This window comes from Lutzomyia longipalpis, chromosome 2, assembly GCF_024334085.1.
Source record: "Lutzomyia longipalpis isolate SR_M1_2022 chromosome 2, ASM2433408v1".
Classification (NCBI taxonomy): domain Eukaryota; kingdom Metazoa; phylum Arthropoda; class Insecta; order Diptera; family Psychodidae; genus Lutzomyia; species Lutzomyia longipalpis.
Window position 1 is genome coordinate 18,336,198 of NC_074708.1, and position 23,467 is coordinate 18,359,664.

At 37.3% G+C, this 23,467-nt stretch overlaps 1 protein-coding gene across 2 annotated transcripts; it reads left to right on the forward strand.

Moving 5' to 3' along the window:
* Positions 1–1,115: 1,115 nt before the first annotated feature.
* On the forward strand, positions 1,116–22,993 carry LOC129791112 (midnolin homolog). 2 transcript variants are annotated; one of them, XM_055829062.1, is made up of 6 exons: positions 1,116–1,608; positions 5,609–5,696; positions 19,157–20,029; positions 20,879–21,670; positions 21,732–22,032; positions 22,107–22,993. In XM_055829062.1, the coding sequence occupies exons 1-6, from the start codon at positions 1,388–1,390 to the stop codon at positions 22,499–22,501; spliced, it is 2,670 nt and encodes an 889-aa protein (XP_055685037.1). In that variant the 5' UTR covers positions 1,116–1,387; the 3' UTR covers positions 22,502–22,993. The 2 variants fall into 2 exon arrangements, with proteins under 2 accessions (XP_055685037.1, XP_055685038.1); XM_055829063.1 differs by having other exon boundaries at positions 21,747–22,032.
* Positions 22,994–23,467: the final 474 nt, after the last annotated feature.

Here is a 23,467-nt window from a genome sequence, read left to right on the forward strand (position 1 = left end):
GAGGAAGTTTTTTTCATGGAATTTTGGAATTTTATGAAACTTTCAAAAAAATAATTGTTGTGTGATGAAAAATTATTTTAATTAAAAAACACATTTTCATTTCACTTCGGGGTACTTCGGCTTCAACGGTACTTCGGATCACACTTCGGCTCCTGCCGATGACAGGGTGGGCTCGGTTGGCTGACTCTCGCTCGGCTTCCGCTCGGCTCTCGTTCGGCTCTGGCACAGAGGCTCAATTTTAGTTGAATTTTATTTCTATTTTTATGCTGTCCTGTTAGTATCAGTGCAAATGGCCGATGAAATCGTAGCCGGCTAGGATTTTCTGGCATTTTCTGGCAAAAATCCTAGACGGCTACGATTTCATCGGCCATTTGCACTGATACTAACAGGATATCATAAAAATAGAATTAAAATCCAACAAAAATTAAGCACACTCTGTGCCAGAGCCGAACGAGAGCCGAGCGGAAGCCGAGCATTAGCCGAGCGAGAGTCAGCCAACCGTGCCCACCCTGTCATTGACAGGAGCCGAAGTGGGATCCGAAGTACCGTTGAAGCCGAAGTACCCCGAAGTGAAATGAAAATAAAAAGGGCTTTATGCATTTTTATGCCAGATTTAGTGTCAAATGCAGGAAAATGTTTTATAATGAAAATAAAAAGGACTTTATACATTTTTATGCCAGATTTAGTGTCAAATGCGGGAAAATGTGTTTTGTCCCGTCGCTTCCTTGTCACAAAAAAAACACAATTTTCCCATGATTTGAAAAATTATTTTATTTTTCAGAAACAAATGTTTAATTTTAAAATGAAATATCCAAAATAATAGTCAAAATAAAGAAAATCTGCATTCTTTTCATTAAATTCGAAAAATCATAATTCTGATCAGAATAATCTATTAAAGTTTAAACTTCACGTGTACTGCAAAGTTTCCTTCAAAGTCACTGAAAAAGTTAATAAAAATCTAACTCTCGTCTTCTATTGAATGTTTCCAATTCTAATAAATAAAAAATTATTTATTTCTTGCATTAATTTCATTGCCTTCATGGGAATACCGATTGATGACGAAGCGAACACGATGCGAGCACGAGGCGAAACCGAAAATCCCCCGACTGGCAGCCAATTCGCCACCTTTCGCCATCGATGACGGGTGTTGATTTTTCGTACGCTGCCGAGTAATCGCCATGGAAAATGTCTCGCCCTTACATAATCAGAAATTGTGAATTTTCTGGTGTTTAGTGGGCATCTTGGCATTGTCTGTGACTTGAAAATTGTGCCAGTGATCCGTGTGCGTGCGTCGAGTGTGCGTGAGAGACGGTTGGTGTGCGGAAAAGGGGTGCAAAAAGGTGCCAAGTGCGGGGGGTACCCCATTGAAGGCAAGAAAAAAAGAATCATGGAGAATTCGTCGGGTAGCAGCGATTCTCGGGATACTGCAACTGGGTGTGGCAGCACCGAGGAGCCTGCCATCCCAATCACAATAAACATCTCCACAACCACGGGGGGTAACTTCACGCAGACCGTGGAGACTCACTACACGGTGGAGAACTTGAAGAAAATCGTGGCGAAAAAGCTGCGAGTCGCCAAGGACAGAATCTGCCTCCTCCACCGCGAACGGTGAGTCCTTTTCATGGGTTTTGGTAACTGTGATGGCGTATGGGGGCTCAGGGATACCATGGTGGGGTGCACGGGGATGTGCTGTGGAGGTTCCGCGGGGGTGCTTCTGTGGACAACGCCGCAGGGCTCGAGACTCCGCGGCCATTTTGTTTCCATACACAGCTGATTAGCGTTCTGGGGCGAGCCCCTTCCGGAGTGGGGCCCCGGAAGCTCACACAGCTGGGGCAGCCGGTGGAGCGAATGGCACGCGTCACAGCGATGGTATCATCCGGAAATGGTGGCTTTCCAACTTGGCCCGGAAAACCCACCCACTCCAGTGGCTACAAATAGATAGGCGCGCATGTTTGGGAGTATTTTCCGCTACACAGAATGCCCACGTCTCGATGCTCGCTTTCCATTTTCCTCACATTTCCCGTTCCCTCATTTCCCTCTGCTAAACTTTTCTCCACTCTCTGTGAGGCGCCCCTTATAAATCTCCTTTGCTGCAACATAGAGAAGCATAAAATCTCTCTTGCTCCAGCACACACTTTGAGATCATTATGGGAAGGCACACATAGCACTCCAAGGTCCCAAAACATCGCCAGAAGTACGTCATACTGAGCAATAGGTTCCCCTCTCTAACAAAAAAAATTGCTCTCAAATTGCAAATTCAATCGCATGAATTGGAATCAATCAGCAGCCACACGGAGTGATTCCGATGTGGAGAAAGGTTGCCCAGCAAAGAGAGTTGGGCAAAAAAAAAGGCTGGTATGCCAATAAAATGTCTGAAAAAGGTCACAGAGACTTCCCTCGTTGGGTGAGACGTGAAAAACTTCTCCGGGAAAATTGATTTTTGTCGCGCCAGCAAAATTGAGCTGTGTGTGGAATCCTTACCTGCGTCGCCTGCACACCATTGTAAACATCAAAGAGGGTACGGCTGTGGGCAATGGGAATGGAAGAAAAAAATTGAGAGAGACTCAAAGTAAAATGACGCGAAAAGAGGTGGGCAGGAAGGTGTGTTCTGCTTGTGTGGCTTTCGTGTGTGCGTAGAGCCGTGAGAAGGAAAAATTTTCGCCAACTTGGGGCTACGCGCGGGCAGTTCAATTTGCCACCAATTGCCCGTTTAATTGATGCGATTTTTCCTTCCAAAAAGGTGTGAAGCAATGTGTGAGCTCTCTGTGTGTGGTGATCTGGAGGTCATCCAGAGTGGGGGCTTTCCCTCCATTTGGAAGCTTCACAGCAATGACAAGAAAAAAATGAAGAAAAACTCCCAAAGAAGCGCAATAAATGAATCGAATGCACACATTGGCCCAGTCAAGATGCGCCAATTTTGTTATTTATAAAGCAGAGTAACTACCTGAAAGGTTTTCATTGTAGGAATTATTTTTTGAAACTAAAACATTTAGAAAATAATTTGAAATCCAATTTTTGTTCTATGTTGATGCTGGACTTAAACTTTCTCTTTGTCAAGATTTTTTTTATCAACTCAATTTGAATAAAATTAAATCATTGAAAATGGAAAAAAATTAATTCGATAAAAATTTTCCAGATAAATGAATCAGATTGAGCGGACTTTATTGAGTAACTTAATTACCAAGAAGTACTACTGCTTCTAAATAAATAAATTTTATTTGAATAATTTTTGAAGAAACACTCAGGATTAACGTAATTTTGAGAAAGGATTTAACAAGAATCACAAAATAGGCTCTCATTTGGAATGATCTAAGAAAACTCGGCAATTATTTACTCAAAATTGTAAACAATGATGTAATAATTGAGTTTTTTTGGTCTCTAAGCGCGTGAAACATGTACGCCAATGTTTCATAGTTAATTTTAACAAAATATAGCCGTATATTTTTATTCAAAAATATTTTCTGTGACTTCGGCATCCAAAAAAATATATGAATCATTAGCACGTATGTTTCTCCGGTTGAAACGCAAAAACATACAATGATGTCATTGTTTTTTGTGTAGATCTGTAACGATTTCTGTTCATTTTTAGCTGTGATTTTTGGTTCTCTTAACGTTTACTTGTGTCCTGTGTTGGGGTATATAGGTACTGATTAATATTGGCTTCTGCTAGTGTTTTAATGGGTATGGAAAAGGTTAACCAATTAGCTCTTTCACGTCAATTTGGGTAATATACCTTAGATACAAACGTGAAACATTTTATTTTACCAAATTTTACTTAATTTAATTGTTTTTCCAACTTAAAATTTAATTAACAGGAATCGCAAAACAGACTCTCATTTGGAATTATCTAAGAAAACTCGGAAATTATTTACACAAAAATGTGAACAATGATGTAATAATTCAGTTTTATTAATCTCTTTAAGCGTGTGAAACATGTACGCCAATGTTTCACAGTTAATTTTTAATAATATTTTTACAAAATTGCAAAATAAAAGCCGTGTATGAATCCTAAAAATAGATGAAACATTATCACGTATGTTTCTCAGATTGAAACACAAAAACATTCAATGATGTCATTCTTTATATTTTTTGAGAGAACTTTAGTGATTTCAATTTTTTTTTGGTCCTTTAAACATTTACTTGTGTTCTCTATTGAGGTATATTGTGACTCATATTGGTTTCTTAATTGAAATGAAAAGTATCAAATATAGACCCATACGTGAAACATTTTATTTTCCTAAATTTTACTTAATTTAATTGTTTTTCCAACTTAAAATTGAATTAAATTTACGTATTGGCCAAATTTGTTTTGACATATAAATGTTTTCTGAGAACATAAAGAATAAATATCCCGACAAAATGAGTGCATGTTTCAATGTTTCTGTGTGTCACGTAGATGCGAAAGGGTTAATAGGAGAAGATTTTTTTTCTGCCTACAAATATAATTTTGAATAAAGACGGGTTTTCCTAATTAAAAAAATTAATTATTTAAAAAAAAATAGTTTTGTTCTTTGAAAATTTTCTAGATATGAAAGGGTTAAATATCTCAAGTCTTTCTTCTAAAATTGTTCTTTAATTTTCTTTTTTCTTTAATTTTTCTTTAACTGCAATAATATTGGAAATGTGAAGAAAATGATTATTTTATTTATTTAGAATTTTTATTTTCATTTATTCCTACACAGACACACAAGCATGTGTCATAATATTGGAAATGTGAAGAAAATGATTATTTTATTTATTTAGAATTTTTATTTTCATTTATTCCTACACAGACACACAAGCATGTGTCACTCTCTATTCCTTTCTTTAAAAAAAAATCATTAAGGTGAGCTCAATCCACTCAAATCGTTGTACATGGCGGAGAATTCATTTCCAATTAGATAGTCGCGTCTGTTTGCAAGAGCCCAAAACAGACGCACAGACTCTCGCATTGTACAGTACATGAAGTCTTTCGGGGCTTCTCCACCAATTTGGGTGTCTCTCAGGCAGTGAAAGTGATTTTTAGTGTGATCATTATGTAAAAAAAAAAGTTTACATTTCCGAAGCTCTCTGCGGCACAAAAAATTGCAGACTGCCAAAAATTTTCGAACGTAGAGGTACCATGTAAATAAAGAAATGTATGCTGCCACAGACGATGGTACATAACAAAGCATTGTGTGTGAGAGTGAAAGACATACACAACAAAAAACAATATTTCGGATTTTTTTTTGTTGGTAAAAAAGAGATGGAGGACATATTTTGCAAAAATTTCGCGCCGCATAAAAAAATTGAGAGACAGTTTTTTTTTGTACATAAGAGAATTTTTATTTATTTGGGAATGTATACAGAAAATTTTGCTGGTGCGACTGAATAAATGTATAGAAATTAAATTTCCCTTTCATTTCCGCTGGATTTGAACTAATTTCGCTTTCTAAAATTTCCGACTCTTTGTTTGGGAGCGCACCACCAGACACTTGTTTTCTTTTCTATTTGTGTGATACTTTTTCCGCATAAAGAGCCCCCCATTTATTGTGTAAAATGTTTATAAAATGCGCACAAAACTACACCTCGCCTTGCCCTAAATTGCAATTCTAAGTTGCGCTTTTTCTTGCAATATTTTTTCTTGCAGAGAACTCCAGGAGGGGACACTCAAGGAGAATGGCATTGTTGATGGATCTAGAATAATTCTAACGCCAAATGTGGAAACGGGATTGCTGGTAAGTTTTCTTATTAATATTTGACGGAAAAAATTCCCATATTGGGCGGGTTTGTTGAAAAGAATCTTCTCAAAAAGTTGAATTGTTGGGGCCATACTAAGGGGGGGATTGGGAACATGAGATGTACAGAGAGCATTGGTAGGAAGAGAAACGATACGAATGAGTGACCACAAGACGAAATTGCAAAGAACATCCAAGAGCAGGGGAGGGGGAATACCGTTTTGTGGCTAATGTGGATGAGAGGTGGCTTTTGATGTCCGATCTCGGCAACGTCATCCTCATCACGGACGCTGGAGATTGCGGCTCCGTTAACCGGAGCACCGCGTGTGTGAGACACAAAAGAGAGAAGACAAATGGGGAGCAAATGCACTGTGAACCTCTGACTCACAGGGAGACCCATTGTATTCGCTCTCACCTGGCATCTAACCCCAATGACCTGCAATGCAAAAGCACATGCATATAGGTATATATTGAAAAGGCCTCCTCATGCCCAAAGGGAGCTTAAAGCTCTCAAAAGGCAGCAACAGCAGCTGCTGCAGTTTCCCTCCTTTCAAATGAATTTTCTTTCTCAAAATAAATTAAAAGTGAAATGAATGTGTGTGTACAAGAGTAATTTAATTGTATACACACATTGCAGAGCACAATGTTCAATCAAGGGGAACTTCTTAGCGGTTGTTGTGTGAGAAATCTTTTAGGAAGTTCACAGTTAAATCTTCAAAAACAAGCAAAGAAAATTTTGATCTCAATGCAATTTAAAAGAAACTTTTATCTCTCTCAGTTTTACTAACTGTTTGACTTCATGCACTGTGTAACTCATAACAAGATGGGTACAAGATGAATTTTTTGGGGGATTTTTTGATGTTTTCAAATTATTTTCTGTCTCATAATTCTTTGAATTCTTCACAAGATAAATATTATTTTCTGTTTTAAATTATTGTGGTGATGCGTCTTTTGTTGATAAATTAGTTAGTGTTCCTTTTCATGGTTTACTCAAAGTTTTTTTCTTCAATTCGTTGATTGGAAAATCTTAGAACTAGAATTTTTTGAGGCATATTTGATGTTTTTAAAGAAAATAAAAATCTGTAATGAAAATATTTAACAAATAAAAAGTTTTGGAAAAAAAGGATTTTATGCTTTGTCAAAATTAAAAAAAAAGACATTTTCTTTCGTTGATAAGTTTCTCTTTTTTCGTTTCTGAAATATGGGTGAAGTTATCCTGTCAGACTGACTTTAGATTTGGATTAGATTTTTTTAAAAACTTTTCTCAAGATTTCCTGCATTTTCTTATGAGTGCCTTAAGCGTTGTTAAGAAAAGCTAAATATTTTTTAGTTTTCTTTTTAAGAAACATTCGGCATGAAAATTCATTAATATCTTCGAAAAATATGCATTTAGCTTGATTCAGTCTGATTTATGAAATTTCGAGTTTCTTTTAAGTAAATTGAAGAACCTTAAATTTTTTTCATGAAAAATTTTGACATTCTTAAAATAGCTTTCTTTTTGCTTTAGAAATTTTAAATAATCCTTAATTTTTCTTAAGAAAACTATGAAATTCTTAAAAATTCATAAGACAGTCTAACTAAAATGAATTTCATTATTCGGAATTAAAACTAAAATATGGAAAAGTAATTTTAAAAAAATCCCTTAAAATCGCCTTTCGATCAAATTGATCCACAGAGAAAAAAAATCAAACAAGTGGATTCGAACTCGTGGTTTCTATCTTGCCAGACACGATGTCTTCCACTTTACCAAGATAATCTTATAAAAAAAAGAGCGCGGAAAAAAAGATTGTTGCAGATAAATTAGCATAAACTAATCGCCTTATTTTATATGCCTCTCATATTTCAAAGTTGAATGAAAAGTAAAATATATGTTCGGAGTATGTATATAGATTTTATTATGTACCACACATCGAAACTCAATCGTATTTATCATTGATTTATTGAGTTGAGAGCATTAGTTTGCGTTGTATGAGATGTAGAGGTATATATTTGACGTTGAAATGAGTAAATTAAGTTTCAAATTTTTATTTGAGAAACTTTTTCAACAGTCATAAAATTTTCTTAAGTGATCAGACACTATAAAGTTTATTGTTTTATTTTAAATGAGCTTTTCTCTTGACGGTGACTTTGCAAAAGTTTTAACCTCTTGTTTAAGAAATGCTGGAAAATATTCTTTTTTTCTTTGGAATTTTCCGGGATAAAAAAATAAAACTATCAATTGTCTTCATCTCACAAAAAGATTACGCATAGCTGTGCGTAAGATTGCATGAATAACAGGGGAGGGAAGGAAAGAATGCGCAAAAGTGTGACATATACTGCAATATTTTGCCAACGGGAATCCGCAGAAATGGAGTCACTTGGGCAGGGTAATCAATGCTGTGGTGTGTTCTATAGAATAGCGGAAAGGAGGGAATATTGTGTAGCAATGGGAAAAAAAGAAGAAAAAAAGAGATGCGCGAATTATTCAGTGTTTTGGCTAATTCTCATATTCATTGGGAGGCAATCTTTTGTTACTGTACGTTCTCCATCTCCCGCAATATATCCAATGCCGTATCCATAGAAGATTGTTTCTCTTCTCACTTTGTGTCTATTCCACGGTTCTCTTTTTTTCTCTCTCTCGTAACGTCTCTGTTGTTTTTTGGGACAACCAGCAATTGGCAATTCAAATCTATATAATAGTAGTATGGAGTTATAGGAAATATATATATTGGTACATTGTGGAAAGTATATTGAGTTGAGAAGGAGAAAAAAAACAGCATAAAGACGCGCGTGTGTTGCTAACCGGGCAGCACTTCCTTCTTGCACCTCTTTCACACAGTGACTTCTTCGTTCACGAAAATTCTTCGTACACTTCTTTGCAGAATTATTAGTTCATTTAAGTTTTTATATTCACTATTTTTTTCCAAAAAGAAAATGAAGGAATCTCGATAGCTGAGTAGCTCTCGTCCTTTTCTTGTAACATCAAGAAAAGGACTAAAATCAATCCTCAAGACTCAATCCTAAAATCCTTTCTTATTCACACCCAAAGCTATCCTAGGTGAAAGAACTAGATAAGATGTCATAGAAGACGTCTAAGTAAGGTAGCCTAGAACCCTCTGTTCGCAAACACCCTATCCTTCCTTTTCTTACACGAATGCCTGACTAGGAAACTTGGTAACTCGATTGTGGTTGCTGAGTGCTGACATAACAGGCAAAAGCAAATTGCATTGTTATAAACGTGGCGAAATGATGACTGATTTGGTCTTTTCGTCTCAAACTATTGCAACACTTGCAAACCACGCTGGGTCAGTCGGTTCGATTCTACCCGGCTGGGTAGAATTTTTCTACCCTTTCCTGATCTAGCGTCCCTTCATCCTATTCCTTTCCTATTCTATTTACACAGAATGAATAACCAAATTTCATTCGATTCCATTTTGTTAGTTTTCCGATATATCTATAACACTTCCACAAAACACAAAAGTAGGTTTTTCTCAAGATCTACTGGATGGATTTTAATCGGGTAAAAAGCAAGTTATGGAGAACATATAGACGGAGATGAATAAATGAATAAAATATTTATTGTAAGCTGGCCGAAGGCCTAATATACAGATAATTCTTTACAATAATTCTCTCATTTTAAACATAATTCAGTTGAGTTTAAATCTATAGATGAGTTTTAAGTACAAAGGTACACTCTTAAACTTATAAGTTGATGAACTTTATGAAGTTGATGACCTGCTCCAAGATTTTAGGATCTTCCCCTAACATATCCTTGAGTGTGAGCCCTTAAATTGCGAATATTCTTCTTTGCTCGTCGTATCCTTCACATTGTTCCAAAATATGCAGTACTGTGATATCATTACCACAGCGATCAGACAGAGGTGGTGTTGATCCATGTACTAGGTTTATATGAGAAAAATTGCAGTGACCAATACGAAGACGGGTTATCATTATGTTTTCTTTTCTATTTTTAAGAGGAAGCCTAAAGGCCTAACCATAGCTTTTTGTAAGAAGACGGTGTTCGTTGTTTTTTCTCACTTGCTCCTTTAATAGACGGAGATTTTAGTCAAACAGATTTTTTTTTAATTTCCAATTTACGGCTGAGAAAAGGGGGCACATGTGACATGTTTTCAATATCGTTTGTTTTTCCTTTAAACGAATCCATTCGATTTTAAGAAATAAGGTGGATTTTCCTCCATTTTGTTTGCACCCAAAGTCAAATTGTTGAGTTGTTGAGTAAAAATACCTGAGATTGACACAGGAAATAATCAATGGATGCCGACACTCTGAAGGGCTGGAGCGTTGTTCAGGAGTCGCCACCAGTACCGTAATACACAATTAGTAGCCCTCCGGCACGTAGGCCAAAAAAAATCTTGAGATGCAGGTTTTTTCTGATTGCTCAGTGTGTGGCAAGGAAAATGAGTATTTGAGCAGTGGACTGTATGAGGCTTTTTTGTGCAAATTTTAAGTTTTTCTTCACAATAAATTTTATTTCATTTACCACGAATCACGTATTTTGACAAGAGAGATTTTCGGTCACGTCATCATTGAAACATTTTTCGCAAAACATTTTAGAAGCATGCGCCGTACTTTTTTTTAGCATGCGGCGTCAACAATCAGTGGCAGTTAAATCTGTTAAATTCAACAGAAATTAGTTGTAAAAATTTCTACCTAAAAAAGTGTCCCAGACTTTGTGTTTAGAAGTGTATTTGATTTATTTGGTTTATGGAATATTTTTGGGGGATTTTAGCTGCGATGGGATGCGATGAGTTAGTGAACATTGAAAATGTGTGTGAGTGCTAAAAGCGCACGTTTTGGCCCGCAAGAAGCAGCAACAGCAGCAAAATACATTGGGGAACAGTTAGAGCCATGAATTATTCACGCAAGTTTAATAATGTCCAAAGAGGAGGAATACATGCCAACACAGAGAGTGGAGACAGTGTAAATGTATGTAACTCAACTCCGGGAGAGTTTATAATTTCAGCAGTGTTTGGTACGATTTATTGTGTGCGATGACGATAAAACTGGCGCGCGGTAGGGGTGAGAGATTGAGGAACAATAATCGCGAGGTGAAACTGGAGGATGGGACGCAAGAATTAACCGTCCAAAGTGACTAAGTCAGCAAATAATATTAAAGTATATATAGCTTACTTACCAAAATGTTGGAAATTTATCGCAAAGCGTTGAGGTTATTTTTCTTTAAGGAATTATTATTTCACATTGAACTTTTTTTTTTTACATAAAGTTCTATCGAAAGCTCCATGTCCTATCGATCAATTTCCTGGCTGCTTTTCCCTTCGTTTCCTCTCTGTACAGATGGAGTTTTCGTGTTGGACTTTGTACATTATAGATATATAATACTATATACCTATATATGTAGCCGAGAGAGAGAGAGAGAGGGAGAGAGAATGTGAGGAGAAAGCTCAATGGATAAAAAAAGCTACACGAATTGAGCCTTTATGCTCCTTGAGAGGAATTTTTATTATATTAAAGTATTGACCACAAAGATATAACATTTTCCATCACGTTTCATTTACTTTTAGTCGATTGAAGGAAATTTAATACAATTTTTCTTTCCCTTTGAATGTGCGAAAGGGGCCCTCCGTATCGTCTCTCTCTCAATGGATTTTCCCTTTATGTTTTTCCCATTCACAATCAAGCGAGAATTTAACAACATACACTGAAGATCTACGTTTTGAGATTGTTGTTGACTGCATGAAGAAGTCCAATAACTTATTGTTCAAATTGCGTCCTATATATTGTTTTTCTTTTCTTATTTAATGAAAATTTTCCCATAATCAATTTTCTTGCATTTATTGCTTGCGGAAGCCAACTCTGTGGAAAATACTGCGAGAAAAAAAATGAGAATTGTAACCAAACAATTGGCAATGAGCCGCATATGCATTCTTTATTACAATTTACTTCATATTATGAAAAATTGCTTGGTATATAGCGATTGTCCAAAGAGAGATGTAATATTTGCTTGCAATGAAGAATCTTGATGGATTGAGTGGCAGGCAGAGAGTAGACATTGCCTAATTCGGTGGTACAAAAAGAGCTTTCAGAGAATGTGGGGAGAAAGTGATTCTGATGCGATGTAATTTCTGCTGAATAAAAGGCCCAGGGATTTATTTTAAAGAGAAAAAAAAAAGCTTGAGACTCTTTCATCAGTCTTGAGGCGCATGAGATGACTTATCCGGGTGGACTTTTGATGTGACACACACCGGGTGAAAGCATTGCAAATGGGTAATTGAGGGTTCCTCCCAAGAAGGTCCGGCATATCCCGCACAGTCTGTGCATTATTTCCAAATTCCAATATCGTTTGTTGGTTAAAATCTTTACAAATATTTATTTTGCAAAAGTTTCTTTAAAGTTTTCCTCACAATAAATAGTTTAAGGAGAGTGAGAGAGAAAATTCCTGATAGCACGACCCTATTCTATCAACACTCTTGCACACTTATTCTTCTCCTCATGCAAGTATCCCTCGCTCCCATATCTCTCTCGTGTCACTCTTGTGCGTTACACTCAGAGCGATGTTGACAACGCCAAGGCACAAAAGCGTCAACCTCTTGAGATTTTTGTGCAATGATTAAATATTTGAAAGAGATACTCTCTCGGTAAATTCTTTCCATGAGATACGATGTTATGTACATACTGTACTATGTTTAAATGCTATATGAGAGTGACAGTGTTTGTGGTATTTGGTAATTTTGAACACACGGCACCATTGAATCTATTTTATATTGAACATTTTATGGAGGGTTTGTCTCATCGGTTTTTATTTTTTCGAGAGCGCAAATGAATATTTTCTTAAAGATTTTTTAAAGATTCTGAAAAAAAAAAAAACGTTTTATTTAGGAACTATCTAATATTTAATTTCGAATAAATGTTTTAGAATCCAGAAGTCTTGTCCGATATTGATACTTTTAGGGTTTATTTTTCGTTATATATTAATTCAAAGGGGAAATATTATAATTTCTTTGACTTAAATTTGCGTAGAAGGAACCGAAGGGACCAAAGAAAACGAGAGCATCTACAAAATAAAGATCGTGATAAAAAGATAATGTTTCTGTGTTTTATCTCATTATAAAAGAATTAATAATTTTAATAAAATGAATTTAAAATGTCTTTCATAGGATATTTCAAAATTATAGTTCTCAATATCTTCCGATTGGCACCCAGTTGCTATTGTAGAACAATGCTATGTGCCCCGGTAGAGAAACCCTTCTACCGTATTATATGTTGAGCTGTGGCACTATGTGTGTCAAGGGTTGGACTGCTCTGGGTGAAAGAGTGAGATGAGTCGTTAGCTCTATGCCGCTCATCAGGCACTCATAGGTTCAGTAGCCCACTGTTGCTCGTCCGATTCAGTTCGGGACCCGTTAGCTCTTCAAATAAGGGTAGTTATTAGCCCATGTAGGAATATCGTCCTACATATCAGAAGTGGGATAGGGTCCGCGTGTGCCACTGCGTGTGGAAAACCGTGAAAATCACGGCGCGAGTGAAAAGAAAAGTGAAAATTTCGGAGACGACGACGCAAAAGGCAGCGAGACAACATGGCCGCCACCGTGTGGAGAAAAATGCGGCGTAGAAGCAGCGAAATGCGACAAGATAGGACTGCGAAGACCATCGAGAAGCGCCCCAGCAACTGTGTGGTGGAGCACCCGGCGATGGAAGTAGCGCAAGTACCCCTGAGTGCCCCAGGAAAGGGAAATAAAAAAGAGAAAAATTGAAAGGGGAATATGTTTCTTTGAATTGAAAAAAGTCATGATAAATTTCTGAGAAATTTTTAGCAATTCCAGAAATTTCTATGTGTTAACCCTTTTGTGTATGCTATGTGTGAATGGTGGCCACCCGCACAAAATAATTGTCTTGTCTTGTCTTGCAATAACATGTCGTAACAGGAATTCCTTTTCAGGTTATTCATGATAATTTTTGAAAATATTTCATGTGAAACTGCATAGGAAAATTCATAAGAAAAAAATGAAAAATGTTTTAAAAGTGTTTCATATGTTCGTGAAATTAGCCGAGTTTCATGAAACAAGATTCGGCGAGATTGATGAAACATGAAATGTTTTTGCTGGAATTTGACCATATCGTGACATTTCGGTCGTGCCGATTGAATACTCGGGTATTGCGTCATATTAAATGTCATTTTATATGCGTGTTTGATTGTTTTGAATATTCAAGGTATTTTGTGAGGAAATGCAAGAAAAATTCCATTAAATATCATAAAGAAATTGCTGCAGAGTAAGTAATAAGATAAAGAAGTGAGACAGGAGAAGCTTATGAAGATAAAAAGTTTAAAATGCTATGTGTAATTTAACTCTTTTAACTGCAGGAAACACAAGTCGAGAAGGCAAAACAACACGGTTGCCATGCCCATGGGAACAAAGAAGCTAAGCGCAATAATACAGCGATTTGATTCAGATTGACCGACTGCATTGACACTGAAGATTGGCTTGTAGAAGTTGAAAAGGCGCGTTGATGTATCATTGGGAAGAGAGAGTGATAATTCTTTATGCATCTATGTGATTGAGGAGACCAGCAAAAAAAAAATGGTTCATTGAGCCAAAGCGAGGCTGGATTCGTGGCAAAAATTTCGCGATGAATTGTTGCAATTCTTTCCTACCGTTGTGGATTTAAGGGCATCATTGTTGACACAAACTTTGAATCTCTCACGCAACTTCTCCGCGTGCTAATTGATGCGGAACAAAACATTGAAACATAGACGATTCCAAGCAAGACAGGCGCTATTCCAAGCGCAACTCTGGGTAAAATTCAGGGCGATACCATCCGTACCGCCATGGCAAGAAGAATGACATTGGGAAGCACACAAGGAAGCCAAAAAGGAGAATGAGTAGAAAAGCACCGAAGATCGACGAAGCTCTGAGAACTTTGTTACAGATGCAAGAAGCCCGGACATTTAATTGCTCAGTGCCCAAAAAATCAGCGAATCTTAAGTAAATAATTCCAATGAATTCCGAGGAGAGATGAAGATGATTAAATTAAATTTCTTGGAGATACGAAACAAAGTAGATGAAATCAATAAAAGAATCTTAAGTCTACTGAGTGTAGATCAATGTGAGATAGAATAAAGAAATTACAGAAAAGTATTATTATTTATTCGAGGTTTAATTAGATGTTTTTTCAAAACAAATTTAAAAAGATAACTTGAGGTTTACAGGAAAAAGTGAAATACAGATCGCAAGGTAAGCCTGCTAAATAGATTGGAGAATAATTTCTTTGTCATTTTAGAGAATGGCCATACAACGAGGAAGCAACAAAGAAATGTGAAGGATTTAAAATATCAAATATTATATGCCCACTCAGACACAATCTAGAGGAAATGAAGGAAGAGAATCTTAAGCCTACGACCGGAATTGAGGACTGGATTGATGTTAAGGAAGGCTATGTGCCAAAGTCAAGCAATGGCTATGTGCCGCTTGAAAGCTGAGTGCGCTAAACCAAGATGCAAAGAAGGAAAGGAACCCGAAGCGTATAATAGGAATTAAGAATTGGATAGAAGGAAGATAAATCGCTAATCAAGACGAGAGCCGAAGCAAGAAGACTTCGTCTTCACTAGCTGAGCCCCAGGCTTAGTTGCTTCACAGAGCTCATAGTACTATGTGTACTCCATCATGGAAAAAGAAAGAAACAAGAGATTAAAGAAACAGGATGACAACAATGAATTATTGCGGAAGAAATCAGTACACTGGATTGACCATTCACTTCATCAATGAGGACATTGATCATATCAGGAAGGCCGAGATGTAGAACAATGCTATGTGCCCCGGTAGAGAAACCCTTCTACCGTATTATATGTTGAGCTGTGGCACTATGTGTGTCAAGGGTTGGACTGCTCTGGGTGAAAGAGTGAGATGAGTCGTTAGCTCTATGCCGCTCATCAGGCACTCATAGGTTCAGTAGCCCACTGTTGCTCGTCCGATTCAGTTCGGGACCCGTTAGCTCTTCAAATAAGGGTAGTTATTAGCCCATGTAGGAATATCGTCCTACACTATAAAACTAATAAACAGCATCCTCATCTTCCTTAAACTTTTGTGGTACTGAATTTCGAAAGTTTCACATTTTATAGCAATTGTAGGCCGATCTTAAATCGGCTACAAATTAGTTATAAAATTATTAGCTTTAGAAATTCACCTTTAGATCTGAAGTGCATAAAAGGTGATAAATACTAAAAGATCGGCATTTTATAGCTATTAGGTTAGGTTCATAATTTTTTTGTTGATCATTATTGAAAATTTATTTAGAATCGGCTAAAAATATCATTATGAACCTAACCTAATAGCTATAAAATGCCGATCTTTTAGTATTTTAGAAAAACTTTATAAGATTTTGTTTTATAGTTTCATTAGTCGTTAGTTTTGGGTTTTTTTTCTGAAGAAGAAGAATACTATATCAGGAACCGAAAGACCTTTTGGATCTTTTGAACCTTTCTGAATGAATTAAGGAACAGTACAATGTTTAATTTTTCTTTTATAAATTAGAAATAAGTTTCACTTACGGGCTGTGATTCTTTCTTCAGAGGTCAGTCTAAGTGTGATATTTGATATAAGTTTGGTGGTGCAAACTCTGGGGGAAGGCTAACTCGCGCATTGGCTGTGATTCGTGGCGCGAGTCATCCTTCCCCAGAGTTTGCACCACCAAACTTATATCAAATATCACACTTAGACTGACCTCTGAAGAAAGAATCACAGCCCGTAAGTGAAACTTACCAGTACATTCCCTTTTCTGATTAATCCATACTCTGCAGCTATCTATTAGACTTTGCATTTACATACATTTAACTTGGCGTCTGAAGGAAGAATCACAGCCCGTAAGTGAAACTTACCATGTACATTCCCTTTTCTCCTTAATCTTTACCATGTAGCTATATATATTTATATTTTACCGTTATATTTTACTTTGCATTTATATTTATATTTATATACTTTATATATAAGGCGCCCCGCTTCGCGGGGCGCCAAATAGTTAGCGTACTAATTAAACGTGCAACTATATATATTTATATTTTACCGTTATATTTTACTTTACATTTATATTTATATACCTTAGATATAAGGCGCCCCGCTTCGCGGGGCGCCTAAGACTTTGCGTATTAATTAAATAAAAAATTAAAACCCCTATATCTCCTGAACGGCTCCATAGATTTTCTTAAATGACCTATCGTTAGAAAGGTCTTGACCTCAGCTATAACATACCGAAATTTTAACGAAATGCATAGTACAGTTTTTGAGATATTTAAACTTAAAAATTTTGGATATGCAAAATATTGACTTTAGCGCCTCTTGCAGTCATTTCTCGAAATTGCAATGTTCTAGACATTTGTAGGGCTTCACGAAACCTTTTATTTGCGCTTGAGTTGATCAAAATCGGAACTATAGAACCCGAGATATTACGTGCTAACTTTGGAAGGCTATATCTCGAGAACGGCGACATAGATTTTCTTCATTTTTGGCATGAAGCTAGATAATATAGTCAGCTATAACATATTAAAATTTGAAGAAAATGCATAGTGCAGTTTTCGAGATATTCATCGAAAACTCATCGAAAATTTTGTTTTTGATTTTTGGCCCCCTAGCGGTCACTTTTGAAACTTCGGATGTTCTAGAGAGTTGTAGGGCTTGTTGAGATCTTTCGTTTGAGCCCAAGTTGATCAAAATCGGTCAAGCCGTTTTCGAGTTATGGTCGATTTTCGATGAAAATTTGTGACGGCCATATTGGCTAAACGGCTTGACCGATTTTCGAAAATGAGGTGTGGCGAAATCGCGAATGTGCCCCCAATTCCCCGCAAATGTGACGAGTCAATAATTAATTTATAAGACAAGAATTGGAAAAAAAAAAGTTTAGTTGGCTCAATACCTCCGTGAGTTTCACTTCTCATTCTCGACAGAGGTATCGTTGGAAAGGTCTTGATGGCCCCTACAACATATCAAAATTTCAGATTTTTAGCTATTACAGAGGCTGAAATATAGCGAAAACAAAATTTAGGGGTTATCCAAAATGGCGGACGGGGGGGTGGGGGGGTGGATTTGACCGCACCATCAGACGACATCAGGCCGATATACCAACTTTGCCGTTGACCGCAAGTCTCTATCTATTACCGTTCTCTTGCAATTAAGCGTCAAACTCCGGCCGGCCGGACGGACGGCCGGAAGAATTTTTTTTATTGACATACGTTTTTTGGAATGTGGGGACCCTAATTCGTGCTCATCCCGAGTTTGAGCCCGATCTGACGACTTTGCATTTTAGAGTGTACACAGAAGCTGTGCTATTCTTTTCTTCGAAAGAATCACAGCTAAAAGAATGAATTTAAAAAAAAAACTGAAAAGAATTTTAACAGAATCGACTCTAGAAATTACAATTTTATTAATTCTTTAGGTTTTTTTTTAAAATAATCTTTTTTCTTTAAGACTCTATAATCAAAATTAGTCAAATTGTAAGAATTCCTACGAAGTTTGTGATAAAAAAGAAACGAAAATCAAAAGACTCCCAACAACCCCTTTAATTTAAATGAACCTGCGAAACAAAAAACAGCAAAAGCACCTCCTTTGCAGCAAGAAAATCGAAGACAAACAGATGGGGCATGTATGTACATATATGGAAGAAAGGAAAAAATCAAACATATTGTTACTTTTTCGCGTTTTGTGGTTTACTCAGAGGGGGCACCTTTTCATGCTGCGAGGGTCACAAATAGACACACAATCACGATGATGATTTGGTAGAGTGCTTTTGTTGTTGGACAGAATCGCCGACCATGAAAGTTTTCTGATAAAAAAAAGCATTCGGAAGTTCCGCAATAGTGTTTCACTTGAACATTTTTGTATCTTCGATATACCTTCTTTTTTTTCGCGCGCTCTCTTCTGCGCATTTCAAATGCTACATTAAATGCATTAGAAAAAATTAAGAAGTGAGTGTTAGATGGTCTCTCTTTCTCTTTCTCTTTAGGAGGATGAGTACAAAAGTGTTTTTATTTTTCAAATTTAATTTAAACAGTGCTAAAGTATTGGCAAAGAGATTATTATCCCACCTCATACATTTTTAATGCACTCTAATTTATTTTATTTTGTATTCTGTTTACGCGATCTATTTGTGTTTTCTTGGGAATTTTATGCTAAAAACAAAAACAGTTGAAAAAAAGTTAATTAACAATCTTGCGGTGGGGAAAAAAAGCGGTAAAGATTTTGAATGTATATCTAGAAGAGGATTAGAAAAGAATTTTAATGTATTTTGTACTTTGTAAAGTTTCGAAAGTTTTATGGAAGCTAAAATGTTTCAAGGTTGAAGTAAACAATTCACGTATACTATTCCTTTTCCTATTACAATTATTTTATCGTTAACTTTAAAAGAAGTTTTGAGAAAGAAAATTGAATCATTCGGCCCCTTCGATAGACTCATAACTTGTTAGGAAAATCACAAAAGAAAAGAATCACAGCTCAATGTTTTTTTATTTGCTGCAGGCTCAACGTCCTGAGAGCACAGTTATGCAAGCTCTGGAGTCTCTGAATGATTCTCAAGTAAATGACTTCCTAAGCGGGAAATCACCGCTGAATCTGAATATGCGCCTCGGGGACCACATGATGATCATTCAGCTGCAGCTGAGCACTGTCAATCCGCCCTCATCGCAGTCGGGTGGTAGTGGCGGAAGTGGTGGGAGTGGTACAAGATCGCGCAATTCACACAAATCACGTCACCATCACCATCACCACCATCATCACCATCACCATCACTATCACCACCGTACAACAGGCGAACAAACGGCTGGAGATTGCGATGGGGATGGTCAGAGGGTGAGTAAGCGACAGTCACGTGTCGCCTCGTCGACAGCTCCACTTGTACCCACGATGGCGGTTGAGAATTTGGCAGCACCAGAGCACGAACCGATGTTCAATGTGAGCACCGATGATCCAGCACATTCGGAATTGGCGGAATTGATGAAGCAGGAATTGGATGATCTCCTGACGAATATTCACGATCGTGCTGCCGCGGCGACACCCACGGCGACAGATGATGAAAATAATGCAATTGAATTGGATCAGTCACCGATAAAGTCCCTCTCGAATCTTGTCTCCAGCCCCATTATAAGTGTCCCGATACCAAATTACGGTATGGCCCAGGAGATAGCACCCTGTCCGCCAACACCACCCGCACTCATGGGCACTGATATGGAGCCACAGCCGTCCACATCTAGCTATCCGGATCCCATTTCGGCAAAGCTAACCAGCTGTCTGTGCAAGAGGCTCGACACGAATAGCAATAGCAATGCTGGATGTGATGTTAATTGCCAGCAGCAGCAGCAGACGCGTGCTGATGACATTGCCAATCACGAAGAGGTGAGTTGTTTTTCTTTTTTTAATTTGTTTAATTTTATTTATTTTTTTTAGTTCTAACTTTAGAATTTTTTGCAAAGTACTTCTTTCTTCTATTTTTATGATCAAGTAATTATTTTTCACTTAATTTTGACTGAATTAAAATATTGTTGAGTTAATTTTATGGAAAATCTTCATTTTGGAAATGTTTCACTTGCGAAAGGACTTTATTCGTGTCTGCATAGGAAAATTCCACATTAAAAGGAACAGGATATGCGTTATCGTCAGATTATAACGCATATTCATCTTGTCACGCTGATCAGAAGAAATGAGAAATCGCCAAAGTAAATTCTCAAAAAATCTGTCAAAATTTGAACAAAATATTCAGTGACGTCACCATTATGTTTCCTCTTCATTTTGAGAAACATACGAGCTCAAGTTGCATTGATAAATAGTTTTTGGAATATTCTTGAAAATATTTAAGCTGTGTTTCATCGTTTCAAATGGAAATCTAGACAAAATGTTTCAATAATACTTTGTAAGATATTACCAATGAAACATTGGCGTGAATGTTTCATGGGTACAAAATAATGACGTCATTGCTTGAATTTTTGGGCAAATCTTTGCTGTCTTTTTTTTTTAGCTAATTTCTTATCTCTTTATTTATTTTTTATTGTTTTCAATATTAAGCATTATTCAGATTGTTTCCAGAAATGAAAGATTTTTCTTTAGAAAAACGAATAAAGTCCTTCTTTCACAGACTTATGATATTGTTTCGTGAAAATTTGTCATTTTTCTTTCATTTTCTTGCTTCACTTGTAAAAAAAAAACTGAAGTTGAGTTTTTCAAAAATTTCTTTACAAAAATTTATAGGAAGAGGAGATGAGACCATCAGCTCCTGTTCCTCCGGAGGATTTTGACGAATGTCACCTTGAGGGTGTGTCGTCGCTTGAAAATACGCCGGAGAGTGTGGAATTGGTGGAGTGCACAAGTACAAATGCCACCACACAGACAAAATCCTGGCGCAACAGCTGGATGCACCGAACAGCCAATAATCCCATTACGAAGATCAAGAATAAGAATTGGAACGCCAGTGCGGCATCTCTACGCAGTGCAATTGGTGGTGGTGACATAAAGTTAGCACGTGAGGAGAGTCCAGGTGATGGGGAGAAGGCATTCGTTGTGGTGACTGATGAGGAAGCCCAACCATTGGTACAGGCAGCACCTCCCACAGCTACGGAGGATGCTGCACCTGCGACAACTGAGACCGCAACTATTGAGGACCAAGTTCCCAATACTGGGACAACAACAATTGATGCAAGAGCCCTTGCGGAGGCATCGCGAAATCTCACGCAGACCCTGAAGAAGCTATCAAAGGAGGTGTTTACGAGTAAAGTGGACTTGGCGGAGAATAGTTCGAAGAAAATTGGTACAGGAGCTGTGATTGAGTCAATGAAGCACCATGGAAAGGGAATCTATTCGGGAACATTCTCGGGAACACTCAATCCAGCACTTCAGGATCGCTATGGGCGCCCCAAGAGGGATATCTCGACAATAATTCACATCCTCAATGATCTTCTCAGTGCAACACCACAGTATCGTCGTGGAACGAGCATTAGTCTCGAAGCGGGTGGGAGTTCATCGTCGAGAACTTCATCGAGACAGGTGAGTTTAGAGACAGAGAGAGGGAGATTTTAAAGGAATTTGCAAAAATGGAACAAAAAAGATTTTGGCTTTGCAGTCTTCATCGCGTCGGCATCACCATCAGTCGCCAGAAATGTGTTCAAAGTGCTCCAAGGCGTCACGCAATTGTCCATATGGGGAGTGTAGTGGTCACTATAGTGCCACAGCAACGTCCACAGCTACTTCCGCCCCTGTTTCCCCCTCAGGTGTCACTGTGACCTCGTGCAAGCATTCCCGCGACGAGACACAGCATCATCATCACGCGTGGTCATGTGTAGGAGCTTCCGGGAGTGAGGAAACCAACACGGCTGTGATGTCACGACAAGAGGAGCCAATGGATACAGGTAAGATTTGTTTTTTGAGAAAACATTTCTTGTGGCATGATTTTAAAAAGAAAATCCTTTATTTGCGCGAAAAGTCTGCCATTCACCGGCAAAGGCTTCAATTAAGTGCTGCTGTCAGAGCTCAATGGCGCCAATTTGTAGCAAATGCAGTAGTGTTGAATTGGAGAATAACAAGACAAAGGTGAAGTTGGATCAACTGAAGTTGGTCATGCAGCAGAAGAAGGAACGTCGGGAGGCGCGGAAGCTGAAGAATGCTCCGTACAGTGCCACCATTCAGGGGGCATCGGTTACAACAGCCGCAACGGCTCTTGCGCAATTGGCCACAACAACCACCACAGCTGTCGGGTCCGCAGCAGCGGGGAATTCGGGTGCGGCGGGAAATAATGGGGCAGCCCCCACAGCGGCCTCTCCCGCAACGTCAGATGTCCCACAGAGTCATATTGTTGAGGAAGTGGACACAGCAGCGTAAACTTCCTTCATCCCCTTCTCAACACCCCTTTCCACTCCAAGAATGCGTGTATTGAACACACCCTTCTATTGATTCCCTCCCACCACCCAAATTCTGTTGAGGTGCATTTCTTTACGCCTTTCTCTTCATACCCGAATTTGTTTTACCTTCCTCTTCTCCATTTTTTTTTGCCTTAAACTTCTGGGAAGAATTTCGCAAGAATTTGTCTGAAAAAATGTTTTTTTTTCGTGTTGAAGATTTTAAAAGAAATTATTGGTAGTTAATCAGTGAAAAAGAAACCTTGCAAATCCCCTTTGATAGGGGTTTTTAATTCTAAATCCTAAATTTTTATTTAAAATTGTAAAAAAAAATAGAATTGAGACATTTTATTGGTTAGAAAAGAACAAACAAATCGATATTTAAATTCCATGAAATTATATTTTATTATTTGGAGCGAAAATAAAATTTAAAACAAGCTGAGAAAGGTTATTGGATTTAGAAAAAAAAGAAAAACATTTAATGAGATAATGGATCGTATTCTACGACCAAGAAACACTTGAAATCATTAAAATTTTAGAACAAATTCTTGAAATTTAAAAGATTTCTTGGTCGCGGAATAGGATTCAATGTCATCAGTCTTATTCAACCTGAAGCCACTGAATTAACTTGTAAGAAATTGAAAAGTTTCGAATTATATTTTTTATTTAAAAGTTTCAACAATTGCGTGCAAAATATGTCGATTTTGTAGATAAAATTGTTTATTTTTTTAATAGATTTTGCGAGTTGGAATGTTTCTTTTTGGTATTCTGCAAAAAAAGGTTTTTATGATTTGAAAGATCTAAAAAATTAGTACTTTTAGACCTTTTACCCAAGACACATTGAATTTTCAGAAAGAAGTTCTGATATTTTAGCCTGAATTGTTTTCTAACTGTGAGACATTAAAAACAATCTTGCCCGATTTTGGGCATATTTGATAAAAATTCTTCA